Source organism: Apus apus, chromosome 16 (assembly GCF_020740795.1).
Source record: "Apus apus isolate bApuApu2 chromosome 16, bApuApu2.pri.cur, whole genome shotgun sequence".
Classification (NCBI taxonomy): domain Eukaryota; kingdom Metazoa; phylum Chordata; class Aves; order Apodiformes; family Apodidae; genus Apus; species Apus apus.
The window spans coordinates 4357869-4385804 of record NC_067297.1 but is presented as its reverse complement, the minus strand read 5'-3'; the positions used below and the strand labels follow the sequence as shown (position 1 = coordinate 4385804).

At 44.1% G+C, this 27936-nt stretch overlaps 2 protein-coding genes across 7 annotated transcripts in view; both read right to left on the bottom strand.

The window, feature by feature from the left end:
* Positions 1-12171, bottom strand: part of LIMK2 (LIM domain kinase 2) — a 30450-nt gene extending 18279 nt beyond the window's left edge. Inside the window, exons 1-2 of one of the 4 annotated variants that reach the window (XM_051634237.1) lie at positions 12044-12171; positions 9715-9814 (exon numbers count right to left, since the gene is read on the bottom strand). In XM_051634237.1, coding sequence (XP_051490197.1) covers positions 9715-9814; positions 12044-12059 — 116 coding nt within the window. In that variant the 5' untranslated portion in view covers positions 12060-12171. Of the gene's footprint in view, positions 1-1063; positions 1435-9714; positions 9815-9894; positions 10300-12043 lie in introns of those variants that run through there. The other 3 variants (XM_051634235.1, XM_051634236.1, XM_051634238.1) reach the window with 3 other exon arrangements.
* A 439-nt stretch (positions 12172-12610) lies between these two features.
* RNF185 (ring finger protein 185) lies at positions 12611-26523 on the bottom strand. 3 transcript variants are annotated; one of them, XM_051634245.1, is made up of 7 exons: positions 26447-26523; positions 20743-20974; positions 19851-19869; positions 19114-19226; positions 18551-18605; positions 16550-16667; positions 12611-15102 (listed from the first exon to the last, which is right to left on the bottom strand). In XM_051634245.1, the coding sequence occupies exons 2-7, from the start codon at positions 20922-20924 to the stop codon at positions 15005-15007; spliced, it is 585 nt and encodes a 194-aa protein (XP_051490205.1). In that variant the 5' UTR covers positions 20925-20974; positions 26447-26523; the 3' UTR covers positions 12611-15004. The 3 variants fall into 3 exon arrangements, with proteins under 3 accessions (XP_051490205.1, XP_051490204.1, XP_051490203.1); XM_051634244.1 differs by lacking the exon at positions 26447-26523 and adding an exon at positions 26041-26432; XM_051634243.1 differs by lacking the exon at positions 26447-26523 and having other exon boundaries at positions 20743-23943.
* Positions 26524-27936: the final 1413 nt, after the last annotated feature.

Below are 27936 nucleotides of genomic sequence, written 5' to 3'. Positions count from 1 at the left end.
AGACAGTGTTTAAGCTCTGATTATGCAAAACCATTTCCACACAATTAGGAGAAGGTGTATCTATGGCTTAGCATGATGTCCTACAAATACTAGAATGAAAGCCTGCTCACATTCCTTCTTCTGAAGGCAGATGCTGTTTCAGAAAGTAGCCTAAAGAAGCTTAGCAATTGCACAGCAGTATTTATTCCTATCCTGGATTGTTTTTACAAAAGACTCCTTCCTCCCAAATCAGTACAACAGTGTGTTTGCAGGAACAGGATCAATACTGAGCAAATCTGAGTGGAGGGGAAGAGGAGGGAGACAATGAAACTGCAAGCCTTGCCTTTCCCCATCCATTCACTGTATCAGCACATCAGCATCAGTCACCATCCTGGCTGTGTTCACCCCCACTAAGAATTTTCGCTATGGAGCTGTAATGCACTCAAAGCCTTATTCTGTAGCTTTCATCTTTCTCAAGCCTCATTTGTTTCATTAGAGCAAGAATGGTTGTTAATATAAACAAAAATATCACAGGAAAAGAATCCTTTCCATGTTAGGGGAAGTGTGCTGCTTGTCTCTAGTTACCTACAAAGTACCTGATTTCTTTTCTCAAACAAGATTAAGCCCTGCCTTACTGCAGTGCCTCACCTTCCTGAGCTCAGAACAGCACACCTCACCTGCCTCACCCTGCCCCGTGCATAAGCACAAGCAGCTTTGGAAGAGACAGAAGCAAAGCAACCTTAGCAACCTCATTCCTCTGGCAGTGGAGCAAAGCACAGGGGCACAGGGTGAAGTGGCATGTGTAGGTTGCTCTGGAAGCGAGCCGGCTTGCCTGGGCTATGCAGACACTGCCTCACAACACAGGTGCTGTTCCCTCATACCAGAGAGCTGCAAAGAGGCTGGTAATAAGAACCTTCCCTGTCTCCTCCTCAGAACAAGACAGGATCCCAGTTTGAGGCCGGCTGTTCCTGGCACACAGGCACTGTACCTCATTCTTCCTGGCTTGCACAATAACTACTTAGGACACCATCACAGGGGGAAACAACACTTTAAAGATCCACTGCTAATCCTGCACAACACTTACCGAAAGGGATCCTTGGGAGCGAAGTAAGCTGGGGCAGACAAGTAACTTCCCATCTTCAACACTGGATAAACCGGCTCAGCCACAAACTTGTCCAACTGCCTCTGAACAGCTCTGTTCTGCCAACATGGCAGCAGCCAGTGCTCATTTACTCTTGCGCTGATTCAGACACTTTACCTCTCTTTGAAGCTGCCCAAGGAACGCCAGGTCTCGAGGCTGCTCATTGCTTTTCGGATTTTTCCTGGCTCCCATGGCTATCACCATCTTCTCCTGCACTCAGCAACAGCAGCACCCTCGGGAAGGACAGAAGAGCTGCCCACCGGGCTAGCTGGACATGCTTCTGCAATAGTTCTTGTGAGCTCTGCTGCCTGCTAACTATTGTCAAGTTTTCCCTTCTCTGGTTCCACCCAAGGGTGGGAGGGGAGGAGGAGCCATTGCAGGAGGACAGCGTGTGGCTGTAGAGGTTGAATAAGCTCTACTTCTTCACGAGGGGTGGAGCTTTGATCCAAAGAGGGGTTGCGTTAGGAAGTGCTGAAAGATAGCAGCTATTACTAAAGCAAAACCCATGGGCATAAACGTGAAACTGTTCCTTGCTGCAGTGGCACATTCTGATGAAGATAAGGAAGGCACAGACTGCCAAAGACAGCAAGACACATCAAATTAAGATTTACTACATACCTTCCAGACTCCCTCAGTGAGCAGGGTTATACTACTGTCACAGTGCCTACAATCTGTTCATCCTCTTGCAGGAGGTAACTCAGTGTGCTTCATCCAAGGAAAAATCACTTTCTTTCCAACACTGTTTTAACAGAGATCATTGCAATAATTTAACCTAATCTTCATATCCTGAGTGGAAGCTGAGACATAAATCAGCACAGACAAGTACTCTCTCCTGCTTGCAGCACATGTAGTTATATCATTTTGCTTGCTCTGAAGCCAAGCATGATCTCTAGTGGCCTAATCAGCTAAAGCTGTTCGCAAGACACTCATAAATGCAACAAACATATGCTGCTGCACTGAGTCCTCCCATTTTTTGTACAGTCAGCAAAGCCTGGCATGCCTGAACACAGCCTGAAAATCATGCTATGTTCCAGAGGCAAGAGTACTCAAATGTGCTTTTCCTGGAGATGCTCGTCTCAGCTGGCACGTTGTTCAAGGGACGCTTGGGGCTGGGACAAGGCAGTCTTGGCTGCTAGTCTGACAGCTGCTGTTGAAGCAAGCAGAAAGCCAGGCAGCCCTTTAGGTTGTTTTTGGTTGTGTTTTTTTTATTTAGTTATTTTTTATTATTTTTTTACTTCTAATAAGCAGCAACCTTTCTGAAAAAAAATATTAAAAATCATCATTTTCACCCCATTCAGTGCAGTTCCTAAGCCTGGCTGTAAAAGTGCAGTGAAGCTTAATGCTGCAGAGCCCGATGTGGTTGTCAGTTCCAGCACGGGTCTAATTCCTTCTGACATTTCACACAGCTCTACTGGAAGCAGCAACACGGTGAGTCTGTGTCTAGGAATGCACTCTGGTCTCCCACATTCTCTATGTGTTGCGTGCTGAACATGGGCCAGCGCTCATAATCCAAGGCTTCCCTGGCTATCAGCACCACCCCACAACACAGACACACCACCAGTGCATGGCAGAGCCCCTCCCCTGACCAGTATCACCTACAGACAAAAGCTTTTCCCCACAATTCTGCTGCCATGGGCTGAACTCCCTCCAAGGTGATTCCACGTGACCTCATAAATCCCAGCGCTTCAGACAAAACCTTTGAAGATTTGATCCACAGATGCGATAAGCAGCCAGCTAGTCTGTGAATGAAGCCAGCAGATAAAGCCCAACTTCAAAGTAATAAAAACCACCCAGACAGCAAAGCAACTGGGAAGGGATTTTGTTTGAGACTTCCTTAAGGCTAAAGGACACATAGTCAAATGTCTATTTAAACAGGAAACATCAAAATGATTTTGCTTTTGCAGCAAGCCCCAGCAGCAGCCAATAAGTTACTTTTTCCTACACACAATTCTCTTGTTACTTCTTGCCTTTTTTATTGTCTCTATGACCTTTTTGAAAACACAAGTGCTCTGATAAAAAGGCTCTGGAAAAGGTGTTAATGTGTTCGTACATTCTAGGTCTGAATTCCTGCCAGAATGACTGTACTTCAAAAATGCTGATAAACAGGTGTGTGTGGGGGGAACCTTTTCTATGGCATTTTTATTATACCATCTCTGAGGGCCAAAATGCACTGCAGCATATTTGTTTTTCACCAACTTAAGCCAGATATTAACACCTTCTCTCCTGCAAATGCTGGCAGCATTTCCACTACAAACACGTAGCTATCACAGGGGTTGCTTTCCTCACTATGGCTTAGAATTGCATAAGTAATTTTTTCCAGAAATAAGCCTGAAAAATATAACTAGCAAATAAAAAGGAACAAACTCATAACCTCGATAATAACTTCCCATGAAATTTATTGCAAATTGAGTCTCAGACATTACAGGTTTATCCCCACAAAAATGCATCCCACAGCTCCTGTGATACCCAGGTGATCAATATCCTAAAGCAGCTGGGGTTAGGCTGGACACCCTCACTGTCACATAGGCCATGGTGTCCAACAGCATGGCTACAGAGAGGTGCATTGCTCAGCATATCTACCAGCCCCAAGACACACAGATTTATGATGGCAGAGAGAGGCACTGGGGTATTTTTGGGACTGGTACAAGCTGGGGAAGAGGCATCTGCTTCATGCCTGAAGAATCTGCAGCCAGTCTTTGTTTCGGCATGGGCGCAGTTTGGAGGCTTTCCAAATACTTCAGTACAATCCCAACACCTCCTTGTATTTCCAGGGCACTTACATGTAACACGTGCTTTGCTGCTGTTGAAAGACAGAGTCAGCTCCTGACATCAGCTACTGAAACTAATACTGTTTTGATATGCACATACCTCTGAGTGAAAGCTCTTGAGTAAACTAAAACGGGCAGTGAAGCTCATCTCCATTACTGTCCAAGCAGCAGCAGAACTTCTGACTAACAGTGTTGCTTCCTCTGTACCTAACACCACTAAGCACAACATGAGGACTGAAACAGAATTTTTATCTCCACCATACTTGCCTGAATGGCTGCAAACCTCCCGAGTATGTGCAGGCTGAAAAGTAAACCAAAGAAATGCAACCTATTGAAACTTCGTAGATTACACAGTTTTAGAAGCAGTGAGTTCTGATCTGTAAATGCAGCACAGATGGCAATAAGACTAGCACTTAGACCTCTGCATCTTCACTCACTTCCTAACTAGCTGCTTTTAGTCTGTGCAGATCACTAAACACCTCAGGGAAGGATCCTGTCTCACTCATGTGGAAAGGCTACCACACACTGGGCTGTGTGAGTAATTCTAATTACCTTGATATCAAAATGCTCTGATAACAATGCCCTAAAGGACAAGCTGTGCAAGTCTGCAAGTCACCAAAAAAAAAAAAAAATTTTTTTACTGGAATGCCCAACTCCTCCTTAAACATAAACAGTCTTCATCTATGTCCTGCAGCTGATAGATTTCCCTGAGGAATGTGGCCACATCAACCTGCACAGTGTTTCTTTGTTCCTCTGGATTTTTAAACTCCTGAACAGTCATGGTGATCTGCATACAAACAGGCACTTAGCAACTATTTCTCCCATAGCATGCTGGTGAATTTCAATGCTGATGGGTACACCATCAAAGAGACATTCCCAGGAGTCTGCAGGATTAGTGGAAAGAGCTCTCACCTCTGAGGCCCCATCATTAGCTTTCTCTAACTGCCAGAAACTGAAGAAGACTGTGAAGAGGAGATTCTTGTCTTCCTGCTTCTACTATAATTCAGCTACCTTCTGTTACCAAATTCTTCTGCTCTCAAATTCAGCTGCTGTGTGTACAAGCCTGGCTGTGTTAGCAGCTGAAAAGCTAAAGCAAGATTTAAGGCATCAAACATCCACACCTCTGCTTACATTTCTATTTGTCAACGTTTGTACATTTGAGCTTCATATCCTGTCACTGTAGCTCTATTTGTCCCCTTGTCCATGGGGAGGAAGCATTTCTGGAAAATCAAGGCCTATGCCAACAGTTTGAACCAAAATAAGTGATTGAAAGTCTAAAAAATAGTCTACGAGAAAAAGCTAGAGCCAGGCTTGCTTCAGTTTAGGACAGACTGATGAAAGACGAGATTGCTGCTTTCAAACAGGAAAAGGTTACTTGACTAACAGAAGGGGGAAAATGCTTGTTTTCCATGTCCATTGCAAACTTGATTAGAAGAAATGGATTTAAATTTCAACAAGGGGAATTTCTGAAGATAGCAGGCAGAAGCTTCTAACACTAAGGGTAATTCAGTGCTTCCTGACATAGTCTGGGAGACTGAAAACCTACAGTGCTAGGAGATTGTTAGGTGACCACTTTCTTGATCATTGCTAAGCCATGGAAATTATTTTCAAACATAAGATGAAGTTTACTAGATATCCTAACAACGACAGAAAAAAGATTTAGAAACCACCCACAGTCATTGAGTTTATCCTGCAACCCTCAAACCAGGTTTAACTATGCACACTCTTCACACAAGTGTGCCTGGCTTGCCTTCCCCTGCCCCCCAATCAAAAAAGAACCAAAGTGATTCACTAAGTTTTGATGAGCAAAAAATATTTCTATAGCACCCAAGATATGCCATTAAATACAGAAAAATTACATCTTTGTAAGACAACCACATCACAAGAGCTGGCAAATTAATTGTGTGTCTCTTTCTGTTCAGTAGCCTGGAGCTTAGGGCATCCCATCGGAGAGCTAATCCAGGTCTGGTTTGCAACTATGGACAACTGTCACACTGCAGAGAGTGCACAATGGCCAGGAGACAAGGGAGGCTGGTAAGAGTCTACTTTTAACCTTGTTCTGCTACTAGGAAACAGTCAGGAGGAGAATTTGTTTCAAATTCACTTCAGAACACCAGCAGGAGACAGAGCCAGGAGCTCCACACTCTGCCAAAATGGTTCCATTTTTTCAAAGTGTTCATTTAGAGGAACCCACCTTCTGGTGGTTACAACACTCCTTGTGTTTTAGTTTCTAGCTCCAGTAAAGGTTAACAGAAATTGAAATGGAGTAACACATTCAAAAATAGTGCAACCACCTGAGCCCTACACAGTCTGGCAGGTGAACTGATTTAATTCTATATAAGGCAGTTTTTATTGTGGTTAAACAAATACATTTTGGTTTATTAGTTTAGATTTTTTTTTACAAGTATAAACAGCTTCTGAACTACTTCAAGACTGCATTTAATTTTAGCCAGTATATTTTACTGAAAAGTAAACTAACTGCTTCAGTTACTTAAACATAATAACATAATTCCTGATCAATATAGAAAAATGTAGCATGTATTTAGTCAGGTATCAAGAGCTTACACTTTTTAGTCATACATTACTTATATTATTAAGTCAGCAACAAATTATTTCATAATATGATTTTAAAAAAACAAACACAACAGAAAGCCATGAGAATTTTCCCTGAGGTCAAGATGCATTGCATATGCTTAAAAATCTGGTGTATTAAGCAAAAAGGAGGTATTTGTCCAAACTGAATTGATACTTTCTGGTCACCACCATCCCCAGTGGTTTAGACCTGCTAATGAAAAATTTTGGAGTCATACAAAATTTCTCCAATTTCCTTTTCCCTTCCTGAAAAAAAAACAAGATGAACTTTTCTGCTCTTCAAACTCCTGATGATTTTCCAGCTTTTTATTAACGGGTTTTGTATAAACGAAATAGTATCTTTTAAAATCTGTACCTGTAAAATCATCAGTAATCCAGCCCCTTCAGTAACTCCCGTTGAAGTTTTTCTCTGATGTGGTGGGTTTGGCTTTTGTTTGAGATTTCTGCAGCAAACCCATGTTGCTTGACTACTTAAATTAGATTCACTTCATAGACCATAGTAATATACATCCTCTGTTATTTCATGGTTAGGAAGGAACTGGACCTCAGCTGTCTTCCTTCCTAAAAAGTTCTTAAGCAGCCCACTACAGAAGGAATTCATACCACTGTTTCCAATTTTTTTTTTTTTTCATATGGATCCAAATGCATTTTCCACCTGGATGTTTTCAACAGGCTTAATCTGAATCCATGGCTTTCAAATAATCAAAACTGGATTTTTAACAAATACTGTGTCCACGAGATTAAACCTGCAGCTGTATCTGGGTCTTCTCATCCCATCCTACTCCAATTCAAACATGCAACATCTCTACAAAAAGAGGGAATTGTCTTTAATTTCATTTATCAGTGGGGGAAAAAAACAAAACCACAAAAAACCCACAAACAATGGACATCAAAATACCAGGTATCAATACTTTATTCAAATGTGTAATTCAAGGCAGTATCTTCTATTTTGTAATATGGACAAAAGTTGGACTGAAAGCAGTAAGAACTGAATGCCATAGGTCAAAAAAAGCTCCTCCAATAGTCCCCTTAGGTAAAAGTGATCCAGACCTAATAAAAAGGTATTTTGCCACTTTTCTGTTTCCCTTTCTTGATTTAGTGTTTGAAGGTCTGTGCAATCTGAGTTTCAAATCTAGTGGAACTGTGTATGAGTGAAAAGCAATGACCTTTGGAAGCATATGTGATCTCAACAGAATCCAGAGGCACAAAAGTACATTCAGAGTTAATTCACAACAGACATTATGACACAAACATCTAAGAAACTTCCTCAGCCAGATCCAACCCATCCGATTCAAGCCTAAGGACCAGCTGGCCAAAGAACAGTTTAAAATATCCAAGATGCACTAAGAGGGATTTGCTTGTCCCTCCAAGCACAGCAAAGACAGGTTTCAGAGACAAAGCTCCTGTACATGCAGTTTGAGGAAGGAGGGAAGTGACCAAAAAACTTAAATCCTCAGAGACATGCATGTACGTCAGCTGCTGCCAGTGCCAAGCATGATCAGCAGCCTAGCCTGACCAAGAATAAACAGAGCTAACGAGCCTGGAGGGGTGCCAAGCAGCATTACAGAAATTATGTGCCAGGCCAGGGAGTCAGCTAATCCACAGGAAGACTGTAAAAAACACTCCACAAGAGCTGCCGGAACTCACAGCTACCAGCTGCCAAAGGCTCTTACCCTCAGAGCCTTTTTAAAGTTTGGCTTTGGGACATGAAGCACAAGACTGCTGCTCAGCATGGTTTAGGGATAACAGAAAAGGAGGAACAGAGTGCAAACTGGAAATTTGTTTTCATGTACAGTCCTACTCTGGAACTGGGAAAAAGGGAAGGGCAGCTTCCTTTACTGCAGGTTCCAATTGTTCATTCAGCATGGCAGCCCAGCTGGGTGCCAGAGCTCGCCAAAAGCACAGCCTGAGAGAAGCTCATGAGCAAATGCAGTTATTACACAGCTCAGGAGAAGCTGGTATCTTTGGTTGTATAAACAAAAAAACGGAAAAAAGCCACCAAACTTACATTAAACAATATAAGCTATCACATCAAATTCTCTGTAAAGCATCATGAGGGCAGGATTTACCCCCCTCAGCTGTTACCCACCTTGACAGCCCCAACAGCAAGAAGCACCAAGATATTTGCAAATCAAGACCCACAACAGAAATACATTCAAAGGCAAGAAAGGAAGACTTGCTAGCACACACATCTTTGGGTTTGGTTACTGGCAGAATCTAGGGAAGCTTAACAACAGGATACTAGCTCTTTAAGGAGGAGAGAAAAATAAGATTAAGCCAAACTGACCCAACATAGGTAAACATGAATACTCAAACCAACAGAAACCCAAAAGACTGGGCTTTTTAGTGATATAAAGCTACAACTGTGATTATCAACATGTCATTGTAACTAGCAGCATTTTCCTAATCAAAAGAGCTAGCACTGCTTTGACAGCATGACATGATTTAATTTTTTTTTATTTCACCAATAACCACAACCTTCAAGAAAGTTGGGGGATTTGGTTAGGTTGTTTTGGGTCTTTAAATAAAGGCAGTACATGCCTATCTCAGCACAACAAACATTCCTCCAAAGCCACACTTTGGTTTTCTTTTCCCCCATTTGCACTGACAGGATCCAAAACATTAGCTTCTCTAAATCCAGGGCTACACAGAGCCCAGTATATGCTGCAGGTACTCAACACTTCTCAAAAACACAGGCCCCTTCAGGATCATGATTCTGGGGCATGAAAACTGGAGCAAGTATTCATGAAACACCAACAAGAGGCAACACTGCTACTACCAGGAGGAAAAACATCAGAGATCCTTTTTGTCCTAACCAATACTATCATCATGCAACAGATTTCATAAGTTTGTACGTCTTAGTTGTCTGAAAAGGAGAAAAAGCAGAAGGCAAGATCTCCCTCCCCCACATCAGCAGCTTTCTGCAACATCCTGGTATCTCCCTTGTTCCCATCACATTTGGAAAAAGCAAGAGGCTATCCAAATTGCCTGGGCACCACTTTGGAATGCAGCTGAAGACAAACACGCAACCCCTGGCTTCTGCCACCAGCAGTCAGAGCTTTCACGTGTGCTTCTCTGCAGCCCCGTGTGCATCAGCCCTGCCGGGCAGTGCCAGCAAACCAGGGCACACAGAGATGTCAGCAAGAACACCCTGTTAATGCTGGTACTTATCCACCAGGTTTCAAGTCAGTTGAACAACCCAGGGGGGGCTTAACGAGCTAAAGTTTTACCTACCGGAAACAGGAGACGTGCCAAGCTTCGTTAACCGTCTTGTAGAGGCGCTGACCAGCAGCGATGCTGTCCCCGCATCCCTGACATCTCCAGACCTCTTCACCTGCACGCAGGAATAAAGTGACATATAGCAACCATTTTACAGAGAAAACACAGATTGCTGCATCCCAGGTAAAGAACAACCTTCAATTATACCGGAGAGTTCAGGCAATCCCAGGAAGACTGCGACCCCCGAGAGCAGAGTTCCCAAACTGAACTCTGACATCTTATATATAATTTCTTTTTTCTCCAGACATAACATCACCATCTGCTCCTTCTCATTCTGCAGAAGAAAACAATACGGCTTTGCACAGAGAACAGCTCAGTGACAGCTATGCTAGTCTTCAGGGCAGAGATTTCAGGAAGGATGATTGGTCTAGTGTCACAATTCCCACGGAGACCCACGCGAGCCCAGGAAGCCTGGCTGCTATTTCCCCCATGCCACTGACTCAGCACATAACGTTTGCACTCCTTTGTATCATTAACTGGATTTCCCAGAACTGAAAGAAAGGAAAGGCAAACTTTATTCAGTAGAGAACAAACTTGACTTCCAGGAATTACACACTTGGATGAATATTCCTGTAGAGACTCTGCAACCAACACCAGATTACCATCAGATTTCAGAAGAGGGGTCGATGCTACTGGCCTATTGGCCTACCAGAAAATACTTGTAATAGTTATAATTCAGTTATAATAGTTTGTGCTAGAACTGCCATAAAGCCCCAGAGAGAGCTAGTTATTTAGATGCACGCAAGCTAGGAAGAACAGGATGCAAATTCATGCACAAAGAGCATTTGGCACACAGATAAATGCTATCCAAGATCCAAACAGCTGTGTGGACGTATTAAAGAGTCCTGGATCTGGATGAGCACAGGATGGCGTAAGGAAAATGTCACATAGCTGGTCAGACCTCAAAACTGTTTCTTCCTGCTACCAAAAGTTTACATGCAACAAGGTTGCATAAGGAAAGAAGTGCTCTTAGAGAAGGAAAACCACTAACCACGGACTTCCATTTTCCAAAGAAGGTTAAAATTCAGTAGTTGCTCAGGCAAGTTGTTACTAGAGTTAAGTTCCTTGAAGTTACACAAACCAGAAGGTGTCAGCTTTCTATGCACTTTTAGCCCACCGTGTAAGTCAGTGACAACATTTAAAAATAAACAAGGTGAAGACATCTCCTTGAAGGTTTTACACTAACAGCTATTTTGGAGAAAGAAACCTGTTGCTCAGCCACAAGCAAGCACCACCCTCACCAGCAGACTGGCAGTACCCACAAAGGTCTCCATGCAGGCTCCAGGGCTAGAACAGAAGCCATTCAAATGTGACATCTGGTGTAAGTAGGAGTGGGAGTGTGTCTGGGCCTTCCAGATACCTGGAACACCAAGAACTGCACCTGACCTCAGATCTGCACAAGACAGGAAGAGTTAGGAGAGTCTTGGCAAAAGCTGGCACTACCCATACAGCAACATGCTTTTCGGCACAGCAAAGAGGCTTGGGAATAACGGGCAGCCACACGTGCCTGTGCCTCCAAGCACAGGCAGCTGACAATCCCTTCTCCATGCAGCCCCAGCCCTAGAAGTCAGCTGGACTTCGAGAAAACAGCCTGCAAACCAGACTCCCTGCAGCTCCACCTCCCCGATCAGTGCCACAAGCACAGGATGCCAACGTGAACACAGACCGCGGAGCCTCTGTAAGGAATTTAATGACCACAGCTGACGAAAAGCCACAGTTTTTCCTCCAGGACCGCGGCACGGAGCTCTGCCCGCTGGCTCGGAGCTGCGGGCACTTCCCGCTGCGGAGCTGCAGAAGTTGAACTGTTCCCAGAAAGGCCGATCGGCTCTCGGACGGAAACGGACAGACCTATATTCCCCCGAAACCGCTCGAGCGTCCAGGAGGAATGACGGAAATGAAAAAAACAGAGCAGGAAACGGTGTGAAGGAAAAGCAAACGGACGCGATCAATGTAAGAGGTCTGTCCCGTCCCCCAGGACGGCTGGAATGCTAGAGGCGGGCAGCGGGGAGCGGCGGCAGCAGCGCCCGCGGCGGGAGCGCGGGACCCCGGGACGGGGCCACGGACCGGCCCAGCCCGCCAGGCGGCCGCGCTAACGGACCCGCGCGGCGGAGCCCGGCGAACTCGCGCCCATCCCCGCGGGGCTGCCGGGGCCGCAGACCGGCGGAGGCCGCCCGCCCGCCCGCCGCTCGGCTCCCCGGGACACGGGGTCGTGCTCAGCCAAGCGGCGGGCTCGGAGCCAGCGGCCCCGCACCTGCCGCCCGCGGAGAAGCCCCCGCGGCCTCACCTGGCGGCGCCTCCATCCCGCGCCGGCCCCCCCGGGGCTCTCCCGCGCCGCCGCCGCGGAGCGCGCGCCGGGTCCCGCCGCACCTGGCCCGGGAGCGCGCCCAGCACGCGCCCCCCGCCCTCTTCCCCTCGCCGCTCTCCCAGCGCCGCCCCGCCCCGCGGGCAGCCCCGCGCCCCGCCCCTTTTCCTCGCCGCCGGCCAATCGGCACTCCGCCCCCCTCACGGCCGCAGGCCAATCGCCGTGCCGCTCTGCCGCGGCCGTCCCGCCTCTTCCGCGGGGAGGACCAATGACGATGTGGCCCCGGCCCCGGCCCCGCCCCTCACGTGCCGCGGCGGGCAGCGGGCGGGCGGGCGCGGTGAGTCCCGCCGGGTCCCGCCGCCGGGCCCGGCCCCGCCACGCCGGCTGCCGCCCCCAGAACGGCCCCGCTGAGGGAGAAGCGCGGCCTCCTCCCTCCCTCCCGCTGCCTGCGGCCCGGACCAGCAGCGGGCTGCTGCAGGTAGGGCTCGGGCAAACACCTCATCACCTCCGCCCCGCTGCGAAGCGCAAAGAAAGGGCAAAGCTCTCCGGTCAATGTAAAACCATTTCTTTTAATTCTAAATCACTTTCACAACAGTGAAAATTAGTGAACGGTAATGGTAACGCACGGAACAAGCCATCACGGGCCGTGTGCAGTCTCGAGTACAAGGGGGGAGGTGGTACGATACAAAAAGCACACCAAGAAAAAGGCAGGAACGGAAGCGTTAACACTGTCACGTTTCTGCAGCCATCTCCGTCTAAATCCATTGTGTCTCTCACCAGTAGATGGGGAAAAAAAACCAACCTATTAACATTCTGTATTTTAAAACGTGTTAGTTAAATCAGTTTCAATACCTCTTGAACCTATTACAGTCACTTTTCTGTCCTCTTTATCGGAAAAAAAGGCTTTAAAGGGAAACCCTGCTCCTCCCTGCATAGCCTCTGCTCTTAGCAACGGAGTTTCTCAATACAAAAAAGAAGGAAAACTACCCCTTTTGCTATCACATGAAGTCTGCCTTTCCATCAGCAGGTGGTGCTGCCTGCTCAATTAACTGAAGTCAAAACTCGCTGCACTAATGCCAGTCGCTTAGCAGAACGCAATCAGTAGCCTCTCCTAGGAAGGGTCCCAGTTACCCACTTCAGCATTTGAGAAGAACCATATTCAGAAGAAGTTAAGCTCCTCAAAAGCGGCACACAACAACCGTTGAAGCACCAGTTCAACTGTTTATAGTTGAAGCAAAAATTTCTGCCAGATTATCTTTGAGTCAGGTGTAAGTTTGACTAGATGTGGCAAAACACTGCAGCAGCTTTGCAACACTCTACTTGCCAGATGGAATTTTGGAGGTAGGCAAGTTAAACTTCAGTCATCCTCTGTCTTGATACTAGAAGTGAAGAGTTCATAATTACAACAATTAAATAAGGTGTCCAGCCCAGGAACCTCATCCATACACTAGAAAAACCCTAACTATTGAAACAGGATTTCTATGAGTTGATTTGTTTTGTCAGTTGTCTATTGCCAGGGATGTCAGAATATTCATCTTGCAGAAAGTCATTATGACTACCAGTGATCTGAATACAAATAAATCTAAAAACAGTAAGAAAAAGTGGAATTACCCAGAGGAATAGGAAAACTTTCGTTTTGCTAGGGAATCTTTCCTCTCTGCTGTTCGGAAGGAATCTACACAAAACATCAGGTGTACTCTTTAAAGCTGTAACCCAACAGAATTCCAAAATGGCTACAGAGTGCCCACCTGCTGAAATATTTCCTTCTCAGCACATAAATGGTTGCAGTCTCCAGCACTTCAAATTAATATCTTTGGTAGACACTGTAGAGACTCTGGCTATAGTCCTTCCACTGTGGCATTGGGGTAACTGCATCTGCAGTTGAGAAACTCAACCAAATGTTCCCTACTGTGCCATGTGCTAGCAAAGACAGGATCTCATTTTTCCTCCTGTGTAATTTTCCGGTATGACAATTTTAACCTCAAAACTCAGGTGCCTTTTGTTCCTATCCCCATACAAGCTGATCTCAGATCTGTAATAGGATTTTATTTGGAGTACATGACCTTGCGGAGAAAGTCTCGAAGCCTTGGGGAGAATAAATGTAGCTACAGTGACAAGGCTGTGAGGGGATTTTCCATGAGTGCAGCCACAGGCTGCTGCACAGACCCGAGGAAGACAACACTGTTTTGTCAGTGAGGAAAAGGGCTGGGTGAGGCCAAGAGGGGCCTTGTACTGTTCAGCAACCCACCCAGATCCGCAGCAGAAGAATCTTCTAGTGTCTGGCTCCAGCAAATTCAGGCTTTAAAAAAAAAAATGCAGCATAAATTTGTATCCCTTCTTCTAACAGCCATTAGAGCTGCTGCAGGAGGGGTTTTCCATCACGCCGGGAAATAACAGGAAGAAAATAAACCAGTCTCCAAACCTGGTTCTGTTTGCATCACGTGCTGTGCCCAAGGAGTCTCATCAGGGCTGCAGATGACTCCCTGAAGAAGGCTCGATGTTGATGTGAAGACATCAAATACCATCCGCAGCTCTGGCAGATCCATCGTGGTTGCCAAGCATGAGATACTGATCACACTGCACAAGTTTCCTTACCTGCCCGGCCTGCCTTGGGGCAGCTGTGTGTCACATAAGCCTGGTGTCACTGATTGGCACAGGATTCCCAAGCAGCACTCCTTTCAGGAGCAGAGCTCAAGGCTAGGCCCCCCATGGTTTGTGGCAGGACAAGACCGCTGAGCTGAAATACGCTTTTGAACCAATGTTTAATTTCCAACTCTGGTGCAAAATGTGAGACTCCTCGTCGTGCGGTGGCACCACCAATTCCTGAAGCCCACAGTTAGCTATGGAACCAGACACCAAGAGGTTTAAAATGGGATGGGGATGCAGTTTGTAACTGTTTCAGTGGCCCTGTTGGCCATGAATATACAGAATAATGGAAAAGATTTATGCAATCAACAGCCAGAACATTATCACCAGAGCCACAAACAGGAAGAGACGGGATAGGAACTGCTCATCCACATATTGAGGAGTCCCTGGAACAGCTGGAAAACAGGAAGCAAAAGAAAAAAAACAACAGTTCAGCTCCTTCCTCTTTTCCAGAATCATGTATATTCTGAACATAGTACATTCACAAATTGAAAGATAAACAAGGAATCTTCTTGGTGATAAACTGTTGCTATTTCCTACCCTCAGACTGGCCAGCCATACTGGAAAATCAGAAGGAAGACTTCCTGAAGCAGGACTTGTGGTAAGCCTGCTCATGACTAATAGCAGCAGGCAGCTCCAAGTGCTAGAGTACACACAGGTCTGCTCAGAGCACTTATGGGGATGGTGCTGAGCCAAGTTCACAGCTTCCTTCACTGTTGACTGCTGAGCTAAGTTCACCGTTGTCATCCTAAAGGAACTTCACCACCACTACCTGAGAGCTCCTCCCCATAAAGTTGAGACATCTCTGAATCAGGAAATGGTAAAACAGTCAAATCTGCATGTGTAACCTCAACCAAGAAAATAATTAAAAGCACACAAGCTCTAAAGCTCAAGCTTTGCCTCTATGGAACTGCTGTATTGAATCCACAGATGAAAAACAGATAAAGGAGTTGGTTAAATTACAGCTGTTACAACAGCATATATTTACATACTCCTTAGCTCAGTCACACCTCTGCACAAATTTTCAGTGGACAGTGAAGTATAGATCACAGGCAAGGTAATTTGAGCTAAGGGCAGCACAGGTCTTTGGCACGCAGGTGTGAGATGAAGGATATGTTTCTGTTTCTCATCATTCCTGTGCCATATGACAGTGAAGATGATGTGCCAGGCACAACCTTTCACAGAGGAAGCTCAGAAAATCCTGGGCAGTAGGTTTTCTTGTTCAAAACAGGTAGACTCAGTTTGTGGATGGGGAGGAGGTTTTCTGGGGATTACTTAATTTTAGGAGAGCGAGGCCACTACGTGAAGTAACCCAACTATTTTGTCTTTAAAACACTGAAATTATTTCACCAGCAGGTTACTTCCTGTGAAATATAGATACCGTCTCCAAGATAAATTTCTGAAAAAGGAACCATCTCTCAGTATTTTGTGGTACAGAGCACCAATTTAAATTTTTCCTTCTCATCTTTCAGGAAATGGCCCTTTCCTAGTGTTTTCAAAATATGGGTTTCCTTCATACTGACTCATTTATTATTGTTATTATTATTATAAACTGCAGTCCAACTTGTCCCATTTTTCAGAGGGAGTCCACTGGAGTAGTAGAGCCGACATTTGAATTAAAGGGAAGAAGTCTCCAGTGCCACTAGTACAACAGCTGTAAGCCACAGACTATGTTCTCTACTGGGTGTTGTCCCTCATTCTGTGGCTCTATTTACAGTACTGATTTACTTTACTCTTCAGAAAGTTTTGTCATTTAGCAGGGTGCTTGTTTAAAAGCTACAAGGGAATTTGTAATACATTTGTTTGTGACAGGACTCATGGAGAAGACAGGACACATGGTACCTGGAGGAGGTCGCCCGTCGTTTATGTTGAATGCTGTTGCAAATATACCAAAGGGAAATGCCCCAATTCCAAAGGACATTTGAAATCCACCATCGCCAAACCCAAAGCCTTGGAATCCCTGGAGAGAACAAAGCAGAAGAGAAAAAAGGTACCAATTATTTAAAGCCTATTTCAGAGTATTTTTATAAAAGTGCAGCCTTTCCTTCTTACTGGCTTTCCTGTGGCTGAAGGAGCATCATGCTTCCTGGCAACTTCCAGTCTACCACACTATTGATAACTACCTCCTTAGTTCTCCTGGTTTTAAAATGTTTCACACAGCAGCAAACTTGCCAGAGAAACTCAGAAATGAGAGAAAATAAGAACTAGGAATGACAGTTTTTGCTTAAAGGCCAGAAATTAACAAAAGCATTTCTGTAACGTTTCTCAGCTTAGAGTAGTATACATCTGACAATATATCAAAATCAACATTACCAATTCTTTTGACAATGTCTTAACAATGTATTAGTAATTCTGTATTAATAGCTATTAGCCATATAACTGTAAGATGTACATTGTAAAAAAATAATCTGCGTGGATTTTCATTATACATGTGCATCATTTAAACCTTCAGTGAAGTGCTAAATTGGCAGATACAGTAATCTTGGGCAGGAATGAAAGACATAAGGAAAGGAGGAAAAAATTAAGAATTACAATGCAACAACATTGACCCCTATGGGATCCAGACTGAAATACCACATCAAGTCAAAAGAAGTCTGAATCTAGATGTATCCTATGGAATAAAAGCTGTGTTCTATTGGAGAACCAGCTGTGTATCATTCTAAGTAGCTGCACTGTATTTAAAAACTGGAGAGCTCACAGTTGTCATGTTCTGTGACCCAGCAAACTGTCCTCTCATCTAAGAATTAAAACAGTGACACCAATTCTGAAAAACCCTCTGGGTTTTCAATGGGAGGACAAAGATTATTTCACTCAGATAATAAAACCCAGACATTTCTGGGTTGATCCTTGGTTTGAGGAGTTAATCTTTTGACTATGACTCTTCTCCAGCATTTTGCCATTAACCATCAGGGACAGAAAAGCATGTGCATGGCTGGTCCTGCACCTGTAGGAAACAGGAGGGCAGCACCACTGCTGCTGTGTCTTCACACCAGGCTCCTCTGACTTAAGGCAGCATCAGCTAAAAGGTTTAACCAAGGTAGAGCAGCTGATTTAATAAGAAGGCAACTCCCTAGTGAGACAGAAGAACTGAGCTCCCAATACATTTAATAGAGAAATGTTCCTTAATCACACCCAGCAGAGTTGTTTGCTTGAACCATGAGGTACACAAATGCTCTCCAAGGGCCCTACGCTGAGTTACATGGAAAGATGCAACTGTTTCATCAGGCCACGCTCACTGCCATCATGCTGAGGAACACTGGGGTCTGTCCTACTGGCTATTCCCATGGCTGTTCAACCTATGCCAGCTGCTGTTTACATTCACTATATGTAATCTCAAAAAAAACCACAGATCCCTCTTCAAATTAACATGTGTGCAAGAGATACCTACACTCTTTTGCTTGTAATGCCATGGTACACTAATATCTCACAGAAATGCTAGAAGCATGTGTCAGTGCCAAAAAAGTAAGTTTCCACATGGATTATATATTTCCATGGCAGGTATCGTTTGATGGAAATAACTTCCACAACGAATTTTCAAAGGAAAGTGCTTCTTATATGGAGAACGTTCAAGTACGAAGAACATTTCCAATGATGCCACACGGGTCTTTTTTCATGAAGCACTATTCAAGTTAGCCCCTTCTTTGAGATGCTGAACAGCACTATAGGAAAGGAGTTTTCTGCCACACTGCAGCTATCAATTATTCATGAGCAACCTACTGGGGATGAGCAAGAAATACAAGTGACAGATCCTCACACAGATCTCATGCACACATTATGTCCTCCAGGATGAATAAATGCCACCATTAATAAAACCAACTTATCTGCTGGGGTTTTATCACTCACCCCTCTGTTCTCTGGCTCAGGTCTCTGTCCTTGGGGTCGTGGTGGAGTTTTCTCTCTGCAGGAAGTTGTGAAATTAGCTCAAGTGCAAGAAAACATGACAACAGTATCTGCAATAGCCTGGTTCACAAGACGGAGCAAACAGAGCAACTGCAGCAGAGCTGGAGGTAGATGACCCAGCTGATGAGCCTTCCACATCACGTGGCTGAATTCAGATACTGCACTTCTGCATAACGAAGTCCCACTGCAAAGGCTAGAAACTGAGGGCATCAACATTTTATATAAGCTTCTCCAGCCAGGCAACATTCATTGCCACCTGCCACTTGTAACTGATAATTAATCCACAGTTCAAATTAAAATAATTTGCCAGTTGAACAAGAAATAAGGTGTGCAAACCCAGGCCCTGGAAAAGCCAGAAATATTGGGCAGAAATGTCAGTTTTATTTGTCTTTTGACAAAGTATTTCCAATTGTGAATGCAGCACTTTGATAGTTTCAGCTTAAGACCTTAAACTAAAGTTTCATATTTAGCTTTCATTAAAAAATAGTCATATTTAGGTGTCTTACCTGGGGTCCTGTTGCCCAGTGCTACCTCTTCCATACAGAGGAATAACTTTATCTCGACTGATTCCTGCTTTGCATACAGGACACACTTGCCTGTTTGGTCTGGTCTCTAGCCACTAAAAGAAACAAAATTGTAAGAAAAGTAGTAAAAGACCATGAAAACAACAACATGCAAACCTCATCTGCAGCCAGGCAGAGAGACTTTGGCAATTTCTCAGCCATGGAGCAAAACATTTTACTAAGTGTCAAGCAGTCTCCGAAGTGGACTTAGCATTCTGGATGTTGTTCTGGTATGATCCACTTACTGATGTGCACACAGTCAGAATGGCACTGGAGTAATATATGAAGAAATGAACTGTCTGGTGTAGAGAACCTCTTTTCATCTATCTCTTCTGTAATGGTACCACAATGTAAAACATTACATATGCAAAAAGAACTCTACTCTGCACTTAAGCCTGCAGACTAGACCCCTATGAACTGCTGACAGTAATTCTACCAAAAGTAGGAACATTTAGTGTTTAAGAAATTCCAAAGTGGGAGGCAAGTGGAATAGAAGCTAAGTTTTGGTTTTGCTGAAGGAGCAGATTGCAAGGTGTTGCACGTGGAGTTGCATTAGCAGGTTGTGATTGCTCTGGAGAGGAAGGAGCACAGCTGAGAAGGGTGGGATACTCCAGAGAACCAAAGGCTTTATTGAGCAACAGGAGCTGATGAAAGAGGAAGTAAAAGGAAACATATCTTACCTGGTGTAAACAAGGCCAACTGTGAGCATTCCCAGGACAATTTGTTCACAGAGCAGAAAAAGAAAAAGAAAATAGAGTTAGTTACTGACAATTCAATCTGACAAATGTAGAACACAGCTTGGAGACAACAGAATCCTGGAATCCAGCTAGGCCAGTTCCATAACCTCCCATTAAAATAATTTTTGGAAGCACAGCCCAAGCCTCATCTCCACAGGTCTTTTCAGGTTATGCAATCTAACAAAGTTGCTAATGTGATTCTCTGCATATCACCTTTGATTCCTGGGTCCTCATCCACACCAAAGGCCCATACAGAGGCTTAATTAATCTCAGCGTTTACTATACTGATTTTCTCTTATAGCATGAAAAGATAGCCCTGAACTAAGCTGCAAATGAGGAATATGTTAGTAATGAGACTTCAGGATCTTGAAATAAGTCACACAAAGGACATTTAGCTAAAACATCAGCCACATTCACAGAATCATGGAATAACTCAAGGTGGACAGTATATCAGGTGGCTTCTAGGTATGCACAATTTAGAAAAGAATTTAGGTCTGCACAAGATACCTACGCTAGACCAGACAGGACAAATAAAATAACACACATAACCAAGCAGTATCAATGAACTGTCTGTGCAGAGCAGCCTGTTTGTTTGCTTTTACAAAATAATCCAGAAGTACAGGAAGTTTAAGATGCAAGAAACTGACTCCCTGGAACACAACCAAAGGAAAACAGTTGAGAAGCAAAACCAAACTGCTCCTGAACCAAAACATGGTCCTTACTCATTTTATACAAGACATTTTACTATACATCTAGGACTATGAAAATCATAGTGTTTTATGTGATCAGAGATACACAGTGTTCTGGTCTATCTGGGGGGGGCGTGAGTACCTACCAGAAGAGATGTCCACACAAGCTGATAACTGCATCCTTGGCAGTGTCTAAACAGATGTTACATTCAAAAGTGTTGTCCTGATTAGTATTGTCCCCAGCACCATTACTGCTACTGCTGCCACTGGTCCCTCCAGTACTGGAGTTCTTTGTTGATGTAGAAGTTGTGGGTCCTTTGCTTGCCATCCTCAAGAGCCACCCAGACACAATGTCAAGAAAATGTTCCTGTTGGAAGCCTAGCAGTGAGAAAGGAAAAAAACCCAACAAACCAAAACAACTTATTGGCATGATAGCATTGCATTCTTGTCCTGTTCCAATCTGGTAGTGATTTATCTAAGCAGCACTTGAATCCTATTGTTGATGGTTTTAGTTTAACATAGCCAAGAGGGATCTTTTTTTAGAAACTAAGCTACTTTACAGTCCCGTAGTGTGACCTGGCTGATTATGTGACCTGTATTTTTAAGTTACTGATAAGGAACTGAGATCTACAGCCAAGATAAAAAACATTGGGTTTTCTCATAAAAGTCATGAGCTATAGGAAAAGAAGGAGCTCACTCAGTCATACATGCTCTTCTAAAAATTCAAGGCAAGTTGTTAAATAGGATTTAATCAAGAAGCAAATCGCAGCTTGGACAGATTGACTTAGTGCACAGTTTTAAGTTCAATGTTCATTAGCTTGGAATATTAATGATAATAATGACAAGCAAAGGTGGCTTAGTTCTTGATTTGTCTCCCTCAGCAATATATCACTGCTGTCACAGCAGTGTGTTGATATGACTATCAAACATTTCTAGTACTTTCAAACGATCAAATATTTCTAATCTAGTAGTAATGCACAAGTACTAAATTTTTTCTTTAAAGCGATTTAATTTTACTTACTTCTACATCTGTAACATCATCATATTTATTAAAGAGCACAATTTTATTTCAGTAGCAACAACTACATTCTAATTCTTTGTTATGCAGATTCCACGGTACCTAAAACTGAGACTCAGCACAAAGCATTTACATTTCTAGAAACAAATACTTTTACCAGTACAAGATTTTAAAGGCAAGAACTAAGAGGGTTTCAGCAGTTACAGAAATCAATTTACCAGAACAAAAATGTTTAAGATATTCCACTGTGCTTTCCATGAGATTCTAACATCACATTGCTGCTGGAGGGATAGGAATACTTAGATAAGGTTGTGAGAAAGAAACAGGTGATATTAACTTTTTGCAAGTGTACAAACAGTTAAGCATTTTTAGAAGTCAACCTGAATTTTTAAGAAGCTAATTTCTTTGCAGACTTACCCCACAAGCATTAAGGGCTTTCCTTAGTGTTCCCTCTCTGTAGCAGTGCTGAAGCACAGGAGCAGGGCAGCAAAATAAAACCTCAGTATCTCTAGCTGTTATTGTCAACAGATTTTTTCATACAATCCCACTGCACGGTCAAGAAAGCATCACACTCAAGCCTCATGAAGGTTTTGCAGTAAAGACACTCACTTAACAGCAAGTGAAATAGATTTTTGCAGAGCTTTTTCACTCAGTTACATCATTTTTCACAGTGTCCCAGAAGGGCAGCTTTGTATTCAGATGCTGTACTTCACCATACATTGCTTCAGCACTGCTGACTCTTAGCATTTCACACCATGACTTCATTTGCACTCAGCCACAACGCAGTTCATTGTACAAAATTAAAATTCCTGTTAGTTCAAGGCAGATGGAAATGCTGCCAGCCCACAAACTGTACACTAAAGACACTGATTTTTCACACGTCCTTTCTACCAGAATCTTCAGCCTATCTTGCTTAGTGGTTTAATGCTTGAAAACTTACCAACTTGGACCTATATATATATTTGCTGGGAATAATATTAACAACAAGAAAACTTTCTTAAAACTAGGGAGGTCAACACACTGTAAAAAACACTAGCATAATTTTCTAGAATGGGCATAAGAAACATCTGGCTCTTCTATCTTAGCACATAACACAGGAAAAACATGTCGAAGAGGCAAATAAATTAATTTGTGTGTCCCTAAAACCAATGTGGGAAAAAGATTGTTTTTTTTCCAAATTACATTCTGTGGATTTAACACCAGTAATCTAGAGACTCATCAAAAAGATAAAATCTGTATCTTCACAAACACCTACTTAAAAACCCCTTAGCTTTTAGTACCCATGAAAAATAAATAAATCATTAAGTTATGAAGAGAGATGATAGAGAAATCTATAGGAATATCAGTCATGTAATAGAATAAAGATGACTGAGACAGAAGAAAGATCAAAATGATGTAATGCGACAGGCACTCAATCTGTTCTCCTAGAAGAAGGACATTCCTTAGTCTGTACTGGGACACTCTCCTAATTATTTCTCCATAGGCTAATTTGGCCTGATGACCTATTAGATATAACCAATTTCAAATATCAAAACACAACAATAAAAATGATAAATCTTATCCTGAAAAGCCTTCTCAAAACACTTGCTCCTGTCCATGGAATACTGTTGAACACAACTAGGTCTACAACAAGCACTACTGGGGTCTGTGCATCTGCAAACCACATTGTCCACAGACAAAGAAGAAAGCATGAAACAGCATCCAGTGACTAAACTTACATTTGGTAATTATACCTTGTGTCATTTGTGAGCATAGCCTGTGAAGTTTAACTGTAAATTCAACTTGTTCTAAGCGTAGAACAAGCTCAAAATTGTTAAAATGTCACTTGAACTACTTAAATTCTACGACAAAACTTTTTAGAGGGGAAAAAACCTAAAAAACACCCAACCACATGCTAAAACAAACAAACAAACAAAAAACTACCAACACAACAGGCCAAACCAACCCCATCTTCATTTTGACTTAGAGTTCAGAAGGAAGACAGTGAGTGCACTGGGATATAGCAGGACTTCTGAGGTTAAGTGAAACAACTTTGAGATGCCAGTCCAGGTTTGCTAAACCCTTATCATTTAGAGCAGGTCTCCAAATCAACCCTACACAAGAGTAGCAAACAATATGTGAGAAAGGATATTGAAATCAGCTGCAATCTAACTGCAGCATTCAAAGATTGCATCTTTTTTCTTGCTTGCTTCTTTGCTCTCTAGATATTTACAGGAAAACAGTTATCTTTGTTAAGTAAAAATGTTTATATTAGCTGCTTACTTCTTTTAAATCACTACCACTATGATATCCCAACAGGTTGTCCTGAAACTGAATGAATCACTGGCATTTACTACATCCACAAATCAAGAGTGGCAACAGATGAACGGTTAAGAAACAAAAAACCCATTTTCAAGTAGTGTTCCTAAATAAAAGAAGTCTGGTGGAGCATGAAGACAACATGCAAGTGAAGATCCATGTTTAGGGATCCAGCACAAATCCCACTGGGCTGTGTAAAAGACTAAGCATGGCTGAAAGTGGACCTCCCAGAAGCAGATAGCACACAGGGACCTGAAAAGCTTCATGACGACTGATAGTACAGGAGGTCCATGAAAGAAGTCCAGGTAACTTCTATGTACTGTGTGTAAATACTCTGTATAAGTCTCACCAACAGGCAATAAGAAATTAATTTTACTCAAATACTTTAAATACTAAACCTATAAATCTAGTGGGAGAAACTGCACACCAGGAAAATGCAAGCCCAGTGGTGATCGTAAATGATCACGTTTCTGAACTCAGCAAATTAAAAATGACTGCATTTGCCAAAGTACACTGACCTAACAATACAAGAGAAACACTTTGAGACACACAGGGAGTGTTTCCACCATAAATGAAAGCATACAAAAATATCCATTGGAAACACAGCAGGTGAACAATAATTCAACCTAAGACAGAGAGGGAATATAAATTAGAAGCTAATGTCATCTGTATGAAACAGTTGTAGAATACATGTTCACAGCACTACAACATTAGGATGCTTAAAGTATTTACTTTTTAATCTTCTTTCATGAGCAATTAGAAGAATTTCTAGTGAGGATATGGGATTCTGGCTAGTTTCTTAATGAACCTCAGTTTATTCCTCTTTGTGGTATCTAGCACATGAAATAAAAAGAAGAGCATTGTTGGCTGAAAAATTCCACTAGAGACACTTTTCCATATATCTTTCCTAATGAATATTATTTTATCTATGATATTTTTGTCTACTGAAACAAAGAATCCCAACCTGGTTTGATTCTGAAACAAGTTCTGATTTAGTTTCTCAACCTCCCACTCTTTAAATCAAAAGGAAAACTTGTCAGGTTTCTTTTCTTATCACAACAGTGACAATGTCATTTTCAGACACATATGACAAATGTTATAAACATTAGAAATTCTATTTAAATCTAAAAATATTACTCAGAGTTTATATAAATAGGCCCACTCATTAGCTTAACAAAAATCTGATTCTCAACCTATTACAATTGCCTGGACTTCAAGTAAAACTAGCAGGTAACCTTAGTTGGTAACTGTTAACAGTGTCTAGAAGAACAACATTTACTTCTTGACAGTCACTTTTAGATAGTCTTAGCAAATCCACAACTAAAGTCCTACTGTTAATCATTAAATACACATTTATCTCTCACTACCTTTCCACTCTATTCTGTCCCTCAAACATGTTACATTTTAACGCCTCAGGAACATCTTCTGAGTTAATGTTTTGCCTTCCTGTACCCCGGACAGCATCGTGCACCTGCTTTTTAGCATGAACATGAAACGTTCCCAACATACAAGCTGGTATAACCACTTGGTCTTGCAAAAGCAGCCATTTGCCTTACAGACACACGTGCCCTTGCTTGGCCTCATTTCAGTAATTGGGATGCTGCAACATGTGTCTGTGTTGCTGCTGTCAGGATCAGAGAGCCCTGCTGAAAGGCTGGCCTGGCAACTCCAAGGATTCAATGTACCTCACAATTGCAAGACATGGTTACAAACTATCCAAAAAAAAAAAAAAAAAAAGGAAGCGGTTAAAGTAAATATTATTGGTTTTTAACCCTTCTGTAAATGTATAATAGAGACTCTGAGAAAATGCTGCACAAATCTTTAGACAAAGATTTTATCCTCTTACCTCATAAAGTCCAAAAGAAAAAAAAAAAAAACAACCAAGAAAGAAAAGTGATGCAAGTTGGGTAATAACTGCCTGAGCATTTTCCTGGTTTGAAGTGTTATGTAAAGGTTAAATGCCCTTTATGTGGCTAACCAGGTTAGCAGCAAAATGTAAAAATGAAATTAAACAGGCGAGTTATGACGTGGTTTTAAAAAGTAATAAGCAATTGCCAGGAGAAAAAAATACTAATGGCATGTACCAGGAGCTAAAGCTTTGCGGCCAAACCTACAGCCAGACATTTACCTAACGCGAAACAGGCGCTTCTCCTCGCACCGGGTTCAGCTCCGCCGCGGGGCGCGGGGGGCCGGGCACCAGCGGGCCCCGAAAAACGGGGATTTCGGCGAAAATCCCCTGGCAGGCGGCGCCGGGCCCTGCGCGCCGCGGCCAAGCCCGGGCCGGAGCTCCGGCAGCGGGGCCCGCACGCACCGGGCCTGCCGGGGCGGAGCGCGGCGGGACCGGGACCGGGACCAGGACCGGGGCCGGGCTGTCCGGGGCTCCCGCCGGGCCCCCGCCCCCGCCTCGCTCGTTTCGAACGGCGGCTCCGGCCCTTCCAGCGGCCCCCGGCCCGGCCCGCTCCTTTCGTGCCTCGGGCCCGGCCTCGGCTCCCCCCACCCCCGCCACCAGCCGGGATCCGCTCGGCTCGGCTCACCGGCGGGTCTCGCTGCTCCGCCGCGGCAGCCCCGAGCCGCTCCCTGCCAGCGGCCGCCGTCACCTGACCGCCCGGAAGCCCGGCCCCGGCGGAAGGGACCGGCCTCCCCGCCGCCGCGCCGGGCCGCGGGGCCGCGTTCCGCCTCCCGGGGCCCCGTGGGAGCGGGGCGCTGCGTCCGGGGGGCGGCGGTTGGCGCTGCCGGGCTGCCCTCCCGGGCACGTCCCGCCGGTTGCCTCGGCGGGGGGGGAACCGGTTCGCTGCGAACGGCCCGGGCTGTCCCCGCACCCTGCCTGCGCGCTCCCGGGGACTGTCGGCTCCGTTCCCGTTGCAGTTTTATTGCCTCTGATCGCCGTGAGGTGTTGCGGGGGCCGTGCCCAAACACCTGCCTCTGAAGAGAGCAAAAGCTTCAAGTTCTCACCGGCAGCAAATGTTCGGCCCAGGCAGGGGAAGAAGGAAGGCGACAGCTTTGAGGGAAACAGATTGTTCAAGTGCGTGTGCAGAACGCTGGGATCTGAGCAAAGGAGCATCCCCAGGATGGGAACAGAGCTCTAGGAAGGTGTTTACAGCGCCGTGGGAAATCACAGTGATGGAGAAAGGGACAGAAGGGAGGGAGAGGAGAGGACATGGTACTTGAAGGAGAGGTCAGAGCTGAGAAAGGTGACTGGTGAGTCACCTTTGAAGGGTTTTGTCTTTGCTCTGAGGACATGGAGGCAGAGGACAGTGCAGAAGTGCTTGTTTTGTGCAGTGGAGAATGGGTGAATCCTAAACCAAGGCCTTTCACTAAAGGCAAGTCTTAAGAGGGAGTAATTAAGGTAAGAAGGGGAGGGAGGCTAGTGCTAAGGGAGCCTGTTAGAAAGAGACCAAGGATATTGTGAGGCCTGTCTGCTGACTGAGGTGGCCTGAGACTACACAGCTCTAGTGTGAAGGGTTGAATGCAAGCCAGGAACTGCTTAGCAGTGTAAAAACCCTGCTGTACTGAACCTTCATACAGTACCATGCAGCCTTGGTGAAAACAGGTCAAAGGGGCTGTCCAGCAGCCCTGTTGGAATTGCCATAAGGGTTGATACATCACGCTGGAAAATTTGTAGTTAAGGTGAAGATGAAGATGGTATCTGAAAATGATAGGGCTTATGGCATCAGAACACATGTTGAAAAGCTGTCCTGCCCACACCAGCAGTGTGTTTTCTAGCAGTGAAAATGTCTCTGACAAAGCAGGCTGTCTTATTTTCAACAAGACAGTAAAACAGCACAGCTTGGCACAGCTTCAGCATTCAAGCAAAAATTTGACATCCTAGAGTAGTATCAGATTAACACGAAGTTAACAAGGCCCCAGAGGTATAAATGGTGTCCTCCGGGTGCTGATTTAGGACAAAGATAACCTGAAATTTGTACCAACTTGGACTAATCACCATGTATGTCTACAGTGAAAAGAATTTCAGTATGAAAAGTAAAAAAAGGTTGATTTCTGGCATTATAATAATGGGAATGAG

Excerpts from the sequence above, each read along its gene's own strand:
- RNF185 (XM_051634243.1), bottom strand. The coding sequence starts at position 21,026 with ATGCCAATAAGTTGTTTTGGTTTGTTGGGTTTTTTTCCTTTCTCACTG. Across the intron at positions 16,668-18,550 it reads CTGAGCCAGAGAACAGAGGG|GGATTCCAAGGCTTTGGGTT; the intron begins GTGAGTGATAAA and ends TGTTCTCTCCAG. Across the intron at positions 15,103-16,549 it reads CGACGGGCGACCTCCTCCAG|CTGTTCCAGGGACTCCTCAA; the intron begins GTACCATGTGTC and ends CCTGTTTTCCAG.